This window comes from Podarcis gaigeae, assembly GCF_964106915.1.
Source record: "Podarcis gaigeae genome assembly, chromosome: 3".
Taxonomy (NCBI): domain Eukaryota; kingdom Metazoa; phylum Chordata; class Lepidosauria; order Squamata; family Lacertidae; genus Podarcis; species Podarcis gaigeae.
In genome coordinates, this window is record NC_139680.1 from 5914232 (window position 1) to 5930689 (window position 16458).

Here is a 16458-nt window from a genome sequence, read left to right on the forward strand (position 1 = left end):
AAGAGAACAGAGACAGCGGCTGCTCTTTGCAGCTGCCTCTCCCGTTTGCTTGTCTGAATTGGAGACCAAGGAGCAGCGGACTATGGGGAGCAGCTGCCATCATCTCTGCCCTCTCTCTGGGCAGTGCAGTGATCAGGGTTTGGCTTTAATAACAACAACAACAACAACAACAAAAACAACAATAATAATAAATTATTTATACCCCACCCTCCCCGGCCAGAGCCAGGCTCAGGGCAGCTAACATCAGTAAAATTACAGTAAAAACATATTAGGAAAAAACCCCACTCATTTAAACTGTAATGTGTCCAGAGGAGGGCAACCAAAATGGTCAAAGGCCTGGAAACAATGCCTTATGAGGAACGGCTAAGGGAGCTGGGCATGTTTAGCCTGGAGAAGAGGAGGTTAAGGGGTGATATGATAGCCATGTTCAAATATATAAAAGGATGTCACATAGAGGAGGGAGAAAGGTTGTTTTCTGCTGCTCCAGAGAAGCGGACACAGAGCAATGGTTCCAAACTACAAGAAAGAAGATTCCACCTAAACATTAGGAAGAACTTCCTGACAGTAAGAATTCCTGACAGTGGAATTTGCTGCCAAGGAGTGTGGTGGAGTCTCCTTCTTTGGAGGTCTTTAAGCAGAGGCTTGACAGCCATATGTCAGGAGTGCTCTGATGGTGTTTCCTGCTTGGCAGGGGGTTGGACTCGATGGCCCTTGTGGTCTCTTCCAACTCTATGATTCTATGAAAATACAGGTTTAACAGGCCCAATCTTCCTCTCCTCACCACCTCGAAGGGTAGAGTGGAGACAGCTGCTTTTTGCAGTTATGGACACTGGGGCCCAAGTGATGGCCAACCATAGGACCACAGCACTTGCACTTGGTCCAACCAAGTATTGCCAAACACTGACTAGAAGTGGCTCTCCAGAGCTTCAGGAAGGGGAAGCTAGGGGTGTAGACTGGGACCTTGCACATTCAAGGCAGGTGCTCTCATGGAGCAATGACTCTTCCCCATCATAAAGGTAAAGAGACCCCTGACCGTTAGGTCCAGTCGTGGCCGACTCTGGGGTTGCGGTGCTCATCTCGCTTTATTGGCCGAGGGAGCCAGTGTACAGCTTCCAGGTCATGTGGCCAGCATGACTAAGCCGCTTCTGGCGAACCAGAGCAGTGCATGGAAACACCGTTTACCTTCCCACTGGAGCGGTATCTATTTATCTACTTGCACTTTGACATGCTTTCAAACTGTTAGGTTGGCAGGAGCAGGGACCAAGCAATGGGAGCTCACCCCATCCCGGGGATTCAAACTGCCAACCTTCTGATCGGCAAGTCCTAGGCTCAGTGGTTTAACCCACAGCACCACCCGCGTTCCCCATCATATAGAGTTGGATGGGATCCCAAGGGTCGTCTAGCCCAATTCCCTGTAATGCAGGAATCATAGCTCCTTCAGCCAAATGAAAATGCTAAGAGGAACCTTTTGCTTCCGGAGGCAATAATAATAATATTTTTTTATTTATACCCTGCCCTCATCAGCCAAAACTGGGCTCAGGGCAGCTAACAACCAATAATAAAAACAACCATAGCTGCTTCCTGCCACTGTCGTGCGTGGCCACCTAAGGCACAGCCATCTCGGGTCGCCTGCTGGCTCTCTCCCTCCAGGTGGGTCCAGTTCCCATTGCTTGTCTGCTTTGGGGGCTGCGGGCGGGGAAGAGGGGGGGCTGCTTCCAGAAGCTCCTCAAAAACCTCCCCGGGGCTTCTCCCGCCTGACAGTGGCGGCTGCTGCTCCTCCGTGACGCCCAGTTAGGGGCAGCGCCCCCGGGCAGTGGCGTAGCGTGGGTTGTCAGCACCCGGGGCAAGGCAAGTAATTTGCGCCCCCTAACCCGTGGATTTGCGCCCCCTAACCCTAACCCCCAGGTGTTGCGCCCGGTGCCCCCTGCACACCCCACGCTACGCCACTGCCCCCGGGGCGGCCTCCACGGCCATCCAAGAGGTGCCAACCTGGGAGCGCGCTCCGCCGCTCGCAGCAGCTGACGCACGAACGTGGCCGCACTACTATCAGGGAATCCCTTCTCGGATTGGATGGGATTCCACGGGATGAGCGGCGATTGGGCCCTCGCAGCCGAATGAAGTGGTCGAACGCCGAGGGCCCGCAAAGCGCCGCACCATTGCGGACCACGATATTGGCACAGTTCGCCTTGGACCGCAGGACCACCCTTTGACCTCTCTCCTGCTTTTTCAAACCACCCTGCAAATAGAGGACCAGATTTCCTCCTCCTCCTCCTCATTATTATTATGATGTGGGGATTTCTTATTTTAAAAGCGTGCGGCCATCCAAATGCGCCCCCCACCCCCGTCTCCAGAAGTGGTTCGGCCTCATTATGCCCATTCTCCGCCAGCCGCTTCATTCCGCTTCCACGCGCCTCGGATAGAAGCTGACGCGCGCCGCTACCTTCTGTCGCCTCCGTCACCATTTATGGGGAAAAGCGGGAGGAGACGGGAGGCGCCCAAAATAAAACTGTAACGGCATTCAGCACTCCGTGCAGGCAAACGAGGAGCCGAGGGGAAAAGCTTGCCTTTCCGCCCCGGCTGACTGACAGCGGGTTCCAAGCGCAGTCGCCGCTCCGTCTTTCTCTGCCCCCTGCCAGCCTAGTTGGCTCCACCCTCCCGACAACTCTCCACCCCCCCGGTCTCTTGCTTCTTTTTCGGAGTCCGGGGTTCGACCCCTCCACTTGCAGCGCAGTGAGCTGTACCAAAGAAGAGGGGAGGGGGCGCGTGTGACTGAGGGGAGGAGCCTTCCGAGGGGGAAGGGGCGGCGGGAGCAGCTGAGCCCAGACCGCCTTCGCCTTGCATCATCCGGGCTGGGGAGGGGGGGGGAGAGGCGAGGAGCGGAGCCAGGCGCCGCTGCTGCCCACCTTGCTTGCGCCTCACAGCTGCTTCAGCCGGCCAGCGCCGCGCGTAAAAGGCGCTGTGAGGGCGCGCGCAACGCTTGGCCAGGGGAGGCTGCCGCTCCGGCCGGGAAGGACAAGCAGCGCTTCGGAAAAGCTCCCGCAGCGGTCCGGGCAGCATGGAGAAGCCCGAGGAGAGCCGGAATGGCTACCTGGAGACGACGGTGGTGTCGGGCTTGGAGGCCGGGGAGGAAGCGGCGCGTCGGCCCCGCCTGAAGCTCTTCCAGCTGCGCGGCTTGGGGGGCTTCCTGAGGAGGAACTGCATGGTGATCCTGACGGTGTCCGGGGTGCTGCTCGGCGTGGCCATGGGCACCCTGGTGCGGCGCCTGCACCTCAGCCCGGCGCACGTCGCCTACCTGGCCTTCCCGGGGGAGATGCTGCTCCGCATGCTCAAGATGATCATCCTGCCGCTGGTGGTCTGCAGCCTGGTCTCGGGCGCCGCCAGCCTCGACACCCGCTCGCTGGGCAAGCTGGGCGGCATCGCCGTCGCCTACTTCTTGATCACCACCCTGCTGGCCGCAGCCCTCGCCGTCGCCCTGGCCTTCATCATCAAACCTGGCGTGGGCGCCGGCAACCTCAACAAAAACTCCCTGGGCTTGGATGACGCCGCGCACACCGGCAAGGACACGGTGGACTCTTTCCTGGACTTGGCAAGGTAAGGAGTTGAGCTGGAGGCACAGGACAGAGCAAACTCAGGAAGGCCACGTGTGTTGTCTTCCTGGCTCATAGTCAGTGGCGTAGCGTGGGTTGTCAGCACCCGGGGCAAGGCAAGTAATTTGCGTCCCCTTACCCGTGGATTTGCGCCCCCTAACCCATGGATTTGCGCCCCCTAACCCGTGGATTTGCGCCCCCTAACCCGTGGATTTGCGCCCCCTAACCCTAACCCCCAGATGTTGCGCCCGGTGCGACCGCCCCCCCCTGCACCCCCAACGCTACGCCACTGCTCATAGTCTCCCATTTTGGGAGAGTAGCATCTATGAGTTGTTTTTTTTTTTTTAAAAAAAAGCCCTTTGCTAACCTAGTGTAAGGGACGCAGGTGGCGCTGTGGGTTAAAGCCTCAGCGCCTAGGACTTGCCGATTGAAAGGTCGGCGGTTCGAATCCCTGCGGTGGGGTGCGCTCCCGCTGCTCGGTCCCAGCGCCTGCCAACCTAGCAGTTCGAAAGCACCTCCGGGTGCAAGTAGATAAATAGGGACCGCTTACCAGCGGGAAGGTAAACGGTGTTTCCGTGTGCGGCTCTGGCTCGCCAGAGCAGCGATGTCACGCTGGCCACGTGACCCGGAAGTGTCTTCAAACAGCGCTGGCCCCTGGCCTCTTGAGTGAGATGGGCGCACAACCCCAGAGTCTGGCAAGACTGGCCCGTACGGGCAGGGGTACCTTTACCTTTACCTTTTAACCTAGTGTGCTTTGTGCCAGACTCCGTGGAACTCCAGACGTGACTGACATTTCGAGATTAGAACCCTGGACATTCCTGCCGGTTAAAAACAATAAGTGACACACGCACCCTAGGCTTCTGTCATCAAGTCTTCCTCTCTGGGCAGTTTGTTAATAGTTAGAAATCTTGGTCTTCGTAAAATGTACTTGGAGCTAGGGAACTGGTGTGCTGCTATGAGTGCCAGTTATTGAGATTAAGAGAATTAAATAAGGATTTGAGAGATTTGGTTCTAGAAAGGTGGCCAGTGCATAGGTGCTTGTACTTCAGCTTTTTATTGCACACGAGTGCATGGTCAGTACAATCTAAAGGCCAAAATGGGCAGGACTGAGCAGGCTTAAGCCAGGCATCCCCAAACTCGGCCCTCCAGCTGTTTTGGGACTGCAACTCCCATCATCCCTAGCTAACAGGACTAGTGGTCAGGGATGGTGGGAGTTGTAGTCCCAAAACAGCTGGAGGGCCGAGTTTGGGGGTGCCTGATTGAGCTCTTTGTGCTTTCAAGCGTTTCATAGTCCAATAAACTTTGGCAAAAAATCATGTTGGTTTACAGAAGAGTATTGCTAAAGAAGCATTCATTTTAATGCTAACTCCAGAGCAGAGGCAGCATTTCTCTGTTGAAGCAAAAATAACAATGTCTTGTGACACATTAAAGTTTAAGTTGAACACTAACAGATTTTTTTGTGGCATGAACTGTTAAAGGATCAGAGTTTGCTTCCACTCATGAAGCATATCCTGGGTTGGAAGAGAGAGAGCGAGAGAGAGAGAGCGCTATAATAACCAGGAGCTAGGATAGGGCTTGGTCAAGTTATTGTTTATATCTGAATGGCCAACATTTGGTTTTTGGAAACATTGTGTGCTTTCTTATCTGTATTATTTTAATGCTTTTGACTTGTGATTCTCATTATGTGTCTCATAATTTATCTCCTTTGTTGTGGTCGGATTGTATCTTGTGGAGGTTTAAGCTTTTGGCACCTGTTCCCTCTGGAAGAGTGGAAGATCTATTAACATGGTCCACTGAAGTCTTTGGAGAGTTTTTCCAGATAGAGTGGCAGATGCTGCTTTTGAAGCCCCAGTTGTTCCTCTCTGGATTGGAGAGACCCTATGCATCCTCTTCCACTGAGCAGATCCAAGGCTTGGTTTGTACCTGAGCTGAGGGCTATGATGCCAGTCAAAGGGTGGCTGAAAAGCAAGCGGAGCAAAATGCATGATGAATTGGGTTGAACCCAAGTGACAGCCTATTATCAGGCCTACTCATGGAAGTGACAGAAGCAAATAAACTTTTATCCTACCCCATAGTTTTCTCAGTGTCATCAAAAGGAGCTTTCTCTGGTGTTGTGGGACCTTTTTGCAATCAGGGCAGGGTGGGGGAATTTCATAGAAGTCTGGGTAGCAATGCAGTAATGCATTTGTAAGACCGTGAAGGTCTTGCATATCCTTCAGGTATCCTGTCATTTATTGTGAAAAATTATATTTTGATGCATCCCTCCCCCCGAAACCAGCTTGATGTGACCTGAGAAATAGAATGACATAGCTGTGTTTTAAGCTGGTGATGTGTACACTGCCGTGGATGAAACAGGTTGTGTGGTAATGGAATGAATGAAGGTCTCACAGCACAATCCTAAAAGCACGTCTACTCAGAAGTTTATTCACCTTTCTCTCTTTTTCTCTTTCTCTCTCTCCCCTCCCCTTCTTTTTTTCTTTCTATTCCTCTGGATCTATATTTTTATTTTATCTAGATTAATGTTTTAGTCTGGACAAAAAAAATGTTAATAACTTTTGTATCTCTTTTTATGAAATCTAATAAAATGTATTCAGACAAAAGAGAAGTTTATTCATCTCCATTCAGTGCATTACCATATCCAAGCCCTGATTCCGACCATTCACAGACTTGCTTGCATCTGATGGAAAAGAGACACAGCTGGGGTTTGTTCATGTATTGGTGACACCTTGACTCAAATCTCTGGATGACTTCTCTCAGATATTAAACAACATATGGCAGGTGCGACAAGTTGCCCTCAGCAAAGGGGGGGGCATTGTATGCTCATGACATCACACATGTGCCGCCCCCCAACCCGTCAGCTGTCTGACCTTTCATTCGCCACCGCAGGGCTGAGGCCACCTCCGCAGGTTACCTTTTGTGAAAGGGACCTTTTGAGGATTGCCACAGAATTTGGGGAAGTGGTTGCACTCTCCCCCTAAAAGATCAGGTCAGCAGTCTGGGGATCCCGCATTGTCCTTAAGCACTCAAAGCATATTTTATCAGCTTCAGTTGGGCGCCAGCTGCAACCATATCTGGTTTAAGATAGTGTAGTCACAGTTAACCTAACCTAACCTCCCACTTAGGTTGCTAACAGACTATTGCTATTTTATTTGGGACAGTGCTGGATTAAACCCCCTGGAGGCCCCATGGCAGTTGAAATCTCAGGGGCCCCTTCATGTGCACTCTCTAGTGGGATAACATTGAACTAAGAAAGCTTGATTGTAATTTTCTTTCAAGATAAAATGAATATCGTTGTGATCCGCTGTCACAGGGGTACCAAACAGCGTGGGGCCCACAGGCCAGTGCCTACTCTGCTTATTTGGTAATCCAGCACCGATTTGGGGATCCAGTTATATACCAGCAAATTCAGGTTGCACAATTAAGAGTTGGTTGGGAGGTCTTATGCAACAAGCCCGCTTCCTCAAAATATCAGACTTTTTGAGATAAGGAAAGTTGGGGGAAGCGGGAGATAACACTTCCATTTATTTAACATCATCTAACTCTCCCCTCCAATAAATCAGAACAAATGTCTATTAAATAGCCAATGTTTTCTTATGTCCCTGCAAATAAATTTTGATGAGAATGATCAACGAACAGGTCAGGTGGAAGTGCGCGTAGACTTTTGTAATGTGTTGTACTTGGGGCTTCCTTTGAAAATGGATCAGAAGCAAAAGTTGGCTCAACCTGGAGCAGCAAGTTTACTGACTGGGTGGTTTGACCGTACTAAGCCTGAACTTTAACAGCTGCATGGGCTACCAGTCAGTTTCTGGGCCTGATTTTAACTGCCAGATTTAACCTATAAAGCCCTAGAGTGTTTAGGACCAGGCTGCCTCTTGCTTCATATTTCTTAATTTAACATTCCCTATGCTTGACGCGGGTGGCGCTGTGGGTAAAACCTCAGCGCCTAGGACTTGCCGATCGCATGGTCAGCGGTTCGAATCCCCGCGGCAGGGTGAGCTCCTGTTGTTCGGTCCTAGCTCCTGCCCACCTAGCAGTTCGAAAGCACCCTTAAGTGCAAGTAGATAAATAGGTACCGCTTTATAGTGGGAAGGTAAACGGCGTTTCCGTGTGCTGCTCTGGTGCCGGTTCGCCGGAGCAGCTTCGTCACGCTGGCCACGTGACCCGGAAGTGTCTGCGGACAGCGCTGGCTCCCGGCCTCTAGAGTGAGATGAGCGCACAACCCTAGAGTCTGTCAAGACTGGCCTGTACGGGCAGAGGTACCTTTACCTATGCTTGATAGCCTGCCTCAACAACCCATTTCTCTCTGTCTCTTTGAAGTGTCAAGGTATATTAGCCACATATCCCTATTTTATCACACTTGAGAACAGCATTTTGTATGTGTAAAATTCTGAACTCTACCCATTTCTCCAAATAACATGTGGTTACTTGTGCTCGCAATTTGTTCTGTGATAAAACTGAGGCATTTGTTGAATGCTTTGGGGGCTATTTTCCTTTTTGTTTGTTTGCTTAGCCTCAGATTAACTGTTTCTGTGAAAACCTGTTTCAGAATGTGTTGTCATCGCACTCAGAATCTACCTGCTCTGCTTCATTGGCTGCTGCCTGTGGGGGCAGAAAAACTGCCATTTCTTCACACATTTTTGTTTATTATATGCTATTGTGAGAGAGAAGAGTTGGTGACGGGCCATTGTTTTCAGCAGCACTCATGCATCTCCTGTGTTACCTAGTTCCTGCCCAACAGCTTTTGATGCTTAACTGTTAACTGGGGCATATTGATTTATAGTGAGATAACCATATCAGACATTGATTTTGCACTTGCTAGGGAGTAAAAACCCTACTGAATGCAGTAGCGCCTATGTCTGAATAAACATGTGGAGCAAAGCTTTTCAAACTGTGTCTCGTGACATGTTAGTGTGTCGGCTGCAGTGTGCAGACGTGATCCTCCTGGGGCTGGAAAGGGGTTAGTTTAACCTCCGGTTTGCTAGTAAAACTGAATTACTGTGTTGCTAAATGACACATGCCTAAAAAGTGTGTCACCAACATGGAAAGGTTGGAAAACTCTGATGCCGAAGGTTGCATTTTTGCCTGTGCAGTCAGGTAAAATCAGTTCAAATGGACTTTTAGCAGTGTCTCCAATTTGTCACCCCAGCCCGTGTTGTCCATCAAAGTAGAAGGTGTTTCCTTTTTTTTTTAACTTAACATTCCTGGACCATCTGAGGCCGGATTTAGAAGGCGATTGGGCCAGATCCGGCCCCCAGACCTTAGTTTGCCTACCCATGATTTATACCTTACCTTCCCCCCGATGGGATTCAAGGCAGCTTACAGATAAAAATAAGAACTGTTAAAAACATACAAAAAGAAATCATTGAAAAAGGATTAAACGTTGATAGAATTTAAAACTATATACATATATAAAATCTAGTAAAACCATACCAATAGTTGCAATAAAAACAGCACAGTGCCATTTCATTAAAAGCAGCCAGTTCCGAAAAGCAGTCTTCACCTGCTGGCAGAAAGACAACAGGAAGGGAGTCAGCCTCGCTTTTTCAGGGATGGAGTTCCAAGGTCTGGGAGAAGCCACTAGGAAGGCCCTCTCGTTTTCCCCACCAAGCATGCCTGGGAGGTGATGGGACCATGAGAGGGGCCTCCCGCAAACATCTGAAAACCCAGGCAAGTTCATATGAAAGTATGTTGCTTTGAGCATAGAAAAGTAACTGATACATTTCTTTTCTTCTTTTAAATCAACTATGAGCAGCACAAATTAGCTTCCTGTGTGTGTCTAGTTAGGCTGCAAAGATGGGTGGCAGCAGTGAATGTACACAAAGCGCCAATGTTTTACGCAGCCAAAGAAGTTTGGGATTAGTTTAAAGAAACTTGTTTGGAATACATCTGAAAAATACAGTCTGATACATTTTGTAAAGTTTGAAATAGAACAATACTTCAAACCCTCTGAATTATTTCCCTTCGTTTCTAGTGGAGTAGGGGTAGAAAAGCAACAACAGGAAAACTCAGACGCTGGCAGAAGCAGTTTTCTGGGCGGTTGTGTGCATGGCTGCTCATGGCTGTGGGAAAGCTCACTCAGTGTGAGTTGAGTAAAGAACTTGAGACGAGGCAGCTTCTCTGTGGTTTAGATAATGGCTCTTCCCTTTGTCATACCAATCTCACTGGTTCACTTTATCTTCATACAATAAGTCCTGCAAGCTTATTGTTTTTCTTTCCACCGCTGTACAGTATATAGACTCCAGTCTCAGATCTATTATGTTGTTGTTGTTGTTGTTGTCGTCGTCGTCGTCAACTGAAGCTGTTTGCTCCGTGTGTGCCTCTTCTGGGATATACCCACTCTCCCTTGTGAAGTGTGACCTGAGTTGTATGGGCTGTTGTGGAAGACGTGTGTACATCTGTACATGCAGAATTGGGCTGGTGGATTCTAGATTACCAGATCTCATCTCACATGCTATCTTTGAATTACACAGCAAAGTTAAATGTAGCAGTAGTTGTAGTAATAATGACACAAAACGCCTAACCTTTTCTAAGACAGGCTGACCATCTAATACAGGCTTCCTCAACCTCGGCCCTCCAGATGTTTTTGGCCTACAACTCCCATGATCCCTAGCTAGCAGGACCAGTGGTCAGGGATGATGGGAATTGCAGTCTCTAAACATCTGGAGGGCTGAGGTTGAGGAAGCCTGATCTAATAGATAAGACACAGAAGGGGAAAGGAAGAGGGAAGGAAGTGGAAACCTGCATTGATGTGGCTGCTTCTTTGCTGGCCAACAGGTAGAGCCTTGTTGCCATGCTGAGTTGGAGCAGAATGTCCTTCCTTGCAGATTGAGGCAGGACATTATTTGGAGAAGTATTAAGAAACGTCTGGACTCAGTGGATTGGCCAAGGGACTAACCTAATGACATCTGTGGGATCCCAGGATGCCAGTTTGATGATGGCTCTTTTTAAAAAGTTGGATGTTTCATATGGTGGGGAAATGTCACATGACAGTTTTGAGAAAATAGTTATTGATTCAACTAGTTCATTCCTATATTCTGCAACAGCAAGTGTGTCTGCTGAGGCCTAATAAGATTGAGGCAAGAAGTGATTACAGTATATGGCATTGTACAACATTGTTAATGCTGAATTAATGCCCTAATCCTACTATATAGGCATAATGTTGTACTAATGTGAAAAGAAATAATTAAGTTGATAAGCTGTCATTAAATTCTAATCTTTGTTTTTCTTCTCTTTTTCCTTTTTTTTGGTTCCTGCTCACCCAGAAACTTGTTCCCAGCAAATCTTGTTGCAGCAGCCTTTCGATCGGTGAGTTTCATATGCCTTTTCCTTTCTTTCTTTGGACTGAGATTTCTGAAGCATGTGACCAAGAAACAGAAAACAGAAACCCAACTCAATTCCTAAGGGGATCATGTCTTTGATATACTTTCACTGAGACATAATAGTACCTACAATTCTTTACCCTGGATGATCAAGAAAGCAAATTATTATTATTATTATTATTATTATTATTATTATTATTATTATTATTAAAATCAAGGCAACTGATCATTTACTTGTTACTGTTTATGTACCAGTCTAAATAGTCACTGAATTTAGCCCATAGTGTGGTTCAACTATAAGTATAGTAGTTCACTTATCAAGATGAATGAGGGGTTGCGGAAATATGTAGACTCAGATTTAAAAGAGGACTGTTTGCACAAATGTTGTGGAGGGCACAATGAATGTGGATATCTAGCAATTTCAACATGCTGAAGACAGACTAATGGAAGAATTTCAGCACTGAGTTCTTCCTTTTTATCTAGTGCATAACCTCTTGATGAGAAGCTACCCACTAGCATTACTACAATGGGCATTCTGACATTACCATGATGTATTTCTGTGGCGCTGGCAGAATCTGGCTATTTCAGAATTTTTTTTCTCCCTTTTCTTGAACTGGAATGTTATCTCACATATACCTGACAGATCTCCCTCATGCAGCAGCTGCTGTCTGAGAACATTACTTCTGATTCCACAAATAATTCAATTTCCACCACTTATCAGAAAGTCTTTCAAGTCACCAAAACTACAGTTCTTACACAGCCTCCTTAGTTCTGTAACATAGTAATCAATAGTTTGCTTTTTGCATGCATATTTCTTTCAGAAACATCATTCTTTTTAGGCATACTATATTATTCAAATTTATCAGTTATTTATTTTAGTTTCATATTCTCACCCTTAGCAAACACAAAGTTAGCATACATGTTCAGTGTCTGCTCTCCCACTAGGGTTGCCATACAGTGGTACCTTGGGTTAAGTACTTAATTCATTCCGGAGGTCCATACTTAACCTGAAACTGTTCTTAACCTGAAGCACCACTTTAGCTAATGGGGACTCCCGCTGCTGCTGCGCCGTCGGAGCATGATTTTCTGTTCTGTTCTCAACCTGAAGCAAAGTTCTTAACCTGAAGCACTATTTCTGGGTTAGCGGAGTCTGTAAAATGAAGTGTATGTAACCTGAAGCGTATGTAAGCCAAGGTACCACTGTATTTTGAAGAGCAAAAAAGAGGACACATTCTCCGACTTCTACTTTTAACTACAGACCACTTTGACAACTCTAATTTTAAATACTCCTACTAAATGTAGGCTGTAGAAGCTGTGATATATATCGCTAGTAGCAATGTTCTTAACTTTTCAACAACAAAATAATAAGAATAGATATAGTCATACCTCGAGTTGAATGTGCTTCGGGTTGAGCGCGTTCGAGTTACGCTCCGCGGCAACCTGGAAGTAATGGAGCGCGTTACTTCCGGGTTCCGCAGCTCGCGCATGCGGAGACGCTCAAAATGACATCACACGCATGGGCAGAAGCGGCGGAACGCGACCCACCCATGCGCAAATGTGCCGTCGCGTCTTACGTTCCGTTTGGGATGCGAATGGGGCTCCGGAACGGATCCCGTTCATATCCCAAGGTAGCACTGTATTGCTCCCTCACTTGCCACATGAAAGTATTTGGGCTCATGTTCACATCTTTGTGAACATAAGTGTGCACAGAACAATTTAGTAAACTGTTTAACATGTACATATGTGCTCTCCCTAAGGGCAGGAGGAGGTTAACTCTTGCCCTCCCAGACTCCTTCCCCAAGATCTTGTAGCTGAGCTAATATCCTTTTAGTTCAGCCACAAGAGAAGGGATTTATACAGTACATAGTTAGTTTAAGATGCTGCTCTGTTGTGATTCACTGCTGCAGACTAGCTCAGCTGGGTGCCTTAGATCTGAATCTAAAGCACTAGAATTTTTTTCTTGGGCTACTGTAAACAAAAAAACCTGGACATTTTGCCAAATTTTTAAAATCTGCCTGGGCGGAAATTTTAATTCTGAAAAAGCTCACGTGTCCTGGAAAAAGAGGACACATGGCAACCTTACACAACATGTAGAAAAGTTATTTGATCTTATCAGTTTTCTCTTCTTCTCCCATTGCTGCCAGATAGAATTCAAACCTTTGCCTAAACCTTTTCCAATTATCTGAAATATCCTCTCACGACTGCAGGCTTGGTGGTAGTTGAAACATATTCATTCCTGTTTATAATAATTTCTCCAATTTAGCAGCACTTACAGATAATGTTGCTTTCACTGGGTGTGGCTCCCACAATTTCTTATCATTTGTTTCTGCTTTCAGAAATCTGCTTTCAGTTGATTTCGGTTGCTCCTCATTCTGCATTTCAGATGTCATGTAATTATTCTGGATCAACAGACAAACTAGAGGAATGAGTAACGGCTTGAAACAACTTTATTATTCAGAGACTCTAAAGCAAACATGTGCAGCAACTTCTTTGCTTTGGAACTGTCTGAATCATGTGACCTTAGGGCAAATCTTCACATTACCAGCTTCTTAATACTGAACACTAATTTCTCAATTATAAACACTGTCATGACAGGTATAGCAAAAGAAGGTTCTTTTCAAAACGGCCCATCTGTGTAGATTCCAGAGTGATATTCAGTGAAGAACATACCAAAAATACAATACCCTAAAAGAAATAAAACAGCACCACTCATAACATGGAAGTTGCATTTTAAAAAGCCAGTTCATAACTTTAAAATGCCTAGACTAGAATTGTAAAGTGCAAGTAAGTTCTCATTGCCTTGAAGCTATGGCTGAAAAAAAACCCCTATTGTTGTCAGTTCATATACCAAAATATTGGGTTGACAATCTGATTGATTAGTTCATAATTCTACTGATGCAGATGCCAGCTATTTTCCTTCTGGTCCAACTGCTTCAACAGTTCAATTTCCTGGCCTCCAATTTCTACAGTACTACTCCAGCTTTAATTATGTTCTATGCATAGCCTTGTCATTCCTCGTCCTAAACTCCCAATCAATAGCTTATATTTTTGTAGCTCTCCCACATTCCTTTGGCATGCAAAAGGGGTTACTTGGCTGCAGTTTAAGTAACCAAGTTTTATGCAAAGTTTCAGAACCCTTGCTCCATTTGCAGAAAAAGGTGCTAGTGGCTCACTTTTTTATTTTGGGCATTTCATGCTGGCAAGTACTGGGAGTTTTTTCAAACTCTTCCTGTGTAATTCATGCTTCTCTGCTTGGTTTAGCATACATGCATTTAACATTCTGCCTATCACTTTTTTACATTTTTGTCAGCAAATACTAGCTTGATAAACTGCAGTCCTTTCTGTTAGCTAATGAAACAGGGATGCGGGTGGCGCTTTGGGTTAAACCACAGAGCCTAGGACTTGCCGATCAGAAGGTCGGCGGTTTGAATCCCCGCGACGGGGTGAGCTCCCGTTGCTCGGTCCCTGCCCCTGTCAACCTAGCAGTTCAAAAGCACGTCAAAGTGCAAGTAGATAAATAGGTACCGCTCCGGCGGGAAGGTAAACAGCGTTTCCATGCGCTGCTCTGGTTCTCCAGAAGCGGCTTAGTCATGCTGGCCACATGACCCGGAAGCTGTACGCCGGCTCCCTCGGCCAGTAAAGCGAGAGGAGCGCCGCAACCCCAGAGTCAGCCACAGCTGGGCTTAACTGTCAGGGGTCCCTTTAGCTTTAAAATAATGTATTGGGAAACAGAAGCTTTGATAGGCTGAAGGTTGAAAGAAAGGCATAAGGGCTTTCTGTATAAGGTTGCCATGGAATGAAAGCAAAGAAGCAGAGCTGTTTTTATTTGCTTAACTATGGATATTATTTATTTCATAACATACACACACACACACACACACATACTGCTTGAGTGTAAAAAAAGAAAGAACCTCACAGCAGTTTACAAAGAAATATCCACAACTACTTCAAAAAGCAGAAGACAGTGAGCCCAGACACAAGCTGAATGTACTGCTTCCTCAAACATTGTACATGCGCCACCAGTGTGTCTCTGTCAAAAGAGACAAATAATATCCAGGTACAGCCAAGGGACACGGGTGGTGCTGTGGGTAAAAGCCTCAGCACCTAGGACTTGCCGATCGAAAGGTCGGCGGTTCGAATCCCTGCGGCGGGGTGCGCTCCCGCTGCTCGGTCCCAGCGCCTGCCAACCTAGCAGTTCGAAAGCACACTAGTGCAAGTAGATAAATAGGGACTGCTTACCAGCGGGAAGGTAAACGGCGTTCCGTGTGCTGCACTGGCTCGCCAGATGCAGCTTGTCACGCTGGCCACGTGACCCAGAAGTGTCTGCGGACAGCGCTGGCTCCCGGCCTATAGAGTGAGATGAGCGCACAACCCTAGAGTCTGTCAAGACTGGCCCGTACGGGCAGGGGTACCTTTACCTTTGCCTTTTACAGCCAAGGGCAGGGCAGGGAAACATCCCAAGTGAAAATAGAGCACCTAATAGGGTTGCCATATTTCAAAAAATGAAAGCCCGGACACAAAAGTTGTTGACGCCCCCCCCCCCACTTTTTTCCAAATCTCCCCCAAAATTAATTGACGTTTTTGAGCTATTTTTAAGGAAATCCATCAAAGCCCGGAAGTGTCCGGGAAATCCCGGGCATATGGCAGCCGTAACCTACCATTGAATCACAGGAAAAGCTGAATATAGGGGACTACATATCGAAAGCAATGTTATTTATTTGTTGAATTTAAAAGATGTTTCACCTGCTCTTTAAGAAACATTTTTCACAAAGGGTCTTTCAAAACGCACATCAGAACACAACACAAAGATATTAAGAGAGCAAAACTGACCTATTAATATCAATAGAGCCTCATCAATGCAAGTAGCAGTTTCCAAAATTACATTTAAGAGATCTGAGATATTTACAAGCTGTCTTAACAGTGAGTCGGTATATCTGTCTACCAGTGTAGGACTCAATTTATCCTTTTGCATTTACAGTATGCCACCGATTATAAAGCCATAGTAAGAAACGCAACTATCGGAAACGTTACCATTGAAAAGGTAAGCAATGGTTTTGTGTTAATTTCACCCTCTTCATATGAGATTGAGATTAGAATTAAATCTTCCTAAAGTCTTTATAAGATACATAATAACATAAGAGTGGGTGGGGTATAAATTATTATTATTATTATTATTATTATTATTATTATTATTATTATTATTATTTACTATTTATATAAATCCTAGGCATGCTTACAAAAGTAAATAACACTGAATTCAATGGGATTTGATGTTCAGAAGTACCAGTGAAGAAAAAGCTCCTAGGCTACCTCTAGGCTTGAAATAGTAAAAGAAAACTATTTTGACAAATGTGTTAATTTTATTTGTACCAGTGTGTGTGGTGGTTTCCCTTATTATATGTATGAAGCTCTGGATGTGAATTCACAAGCTGTGTAGCAGTTTTCCCCAAACAACTGCCCTCCAGATGTTTTAGAGTTTAGTTCCCACTGTCCCTGATTATTGACCATGGTGGTGGGAGTTGTAGACCAAAGCATTGGAAAGGCAGAAAAGC

General features: G+C 46.5%; 1 protein-coding gene across 4 annotated transcripts in view; it reads left to right on the forward strand.

Moving 5' to 3' along the window:
- The first annotated feature begins 2533 nt into the window (after window positions 1–2533).
- Window positions 2534–16458, forward strand: part of SLC1A4 (solute carrier family 1 member 4) — a 308345-nt gene continuing 294420 nt past the window's right edge. For all 4 annotated transcript variants that reach the window (XM_083730414.1, XM_083730413.1, XM_083730412.1 and 1 more), the window contains exons 1-3: window positions 2534–3591; window positions 10850–10892; window positions 15885–15947. In XM_083730414.1, the coding sequence (XP_083586540.1) occupies window positions 3056–3591; window positions 10850–10892; window positions 15885–15947 (642 nt within the window). In that variant the 5' untranslated portion in view covers window positions 2534–3055. The remainder of the gene's footprint in view (window positions 3592–10849; window positions 10893–15884; window positions 15948–16458) is intronic.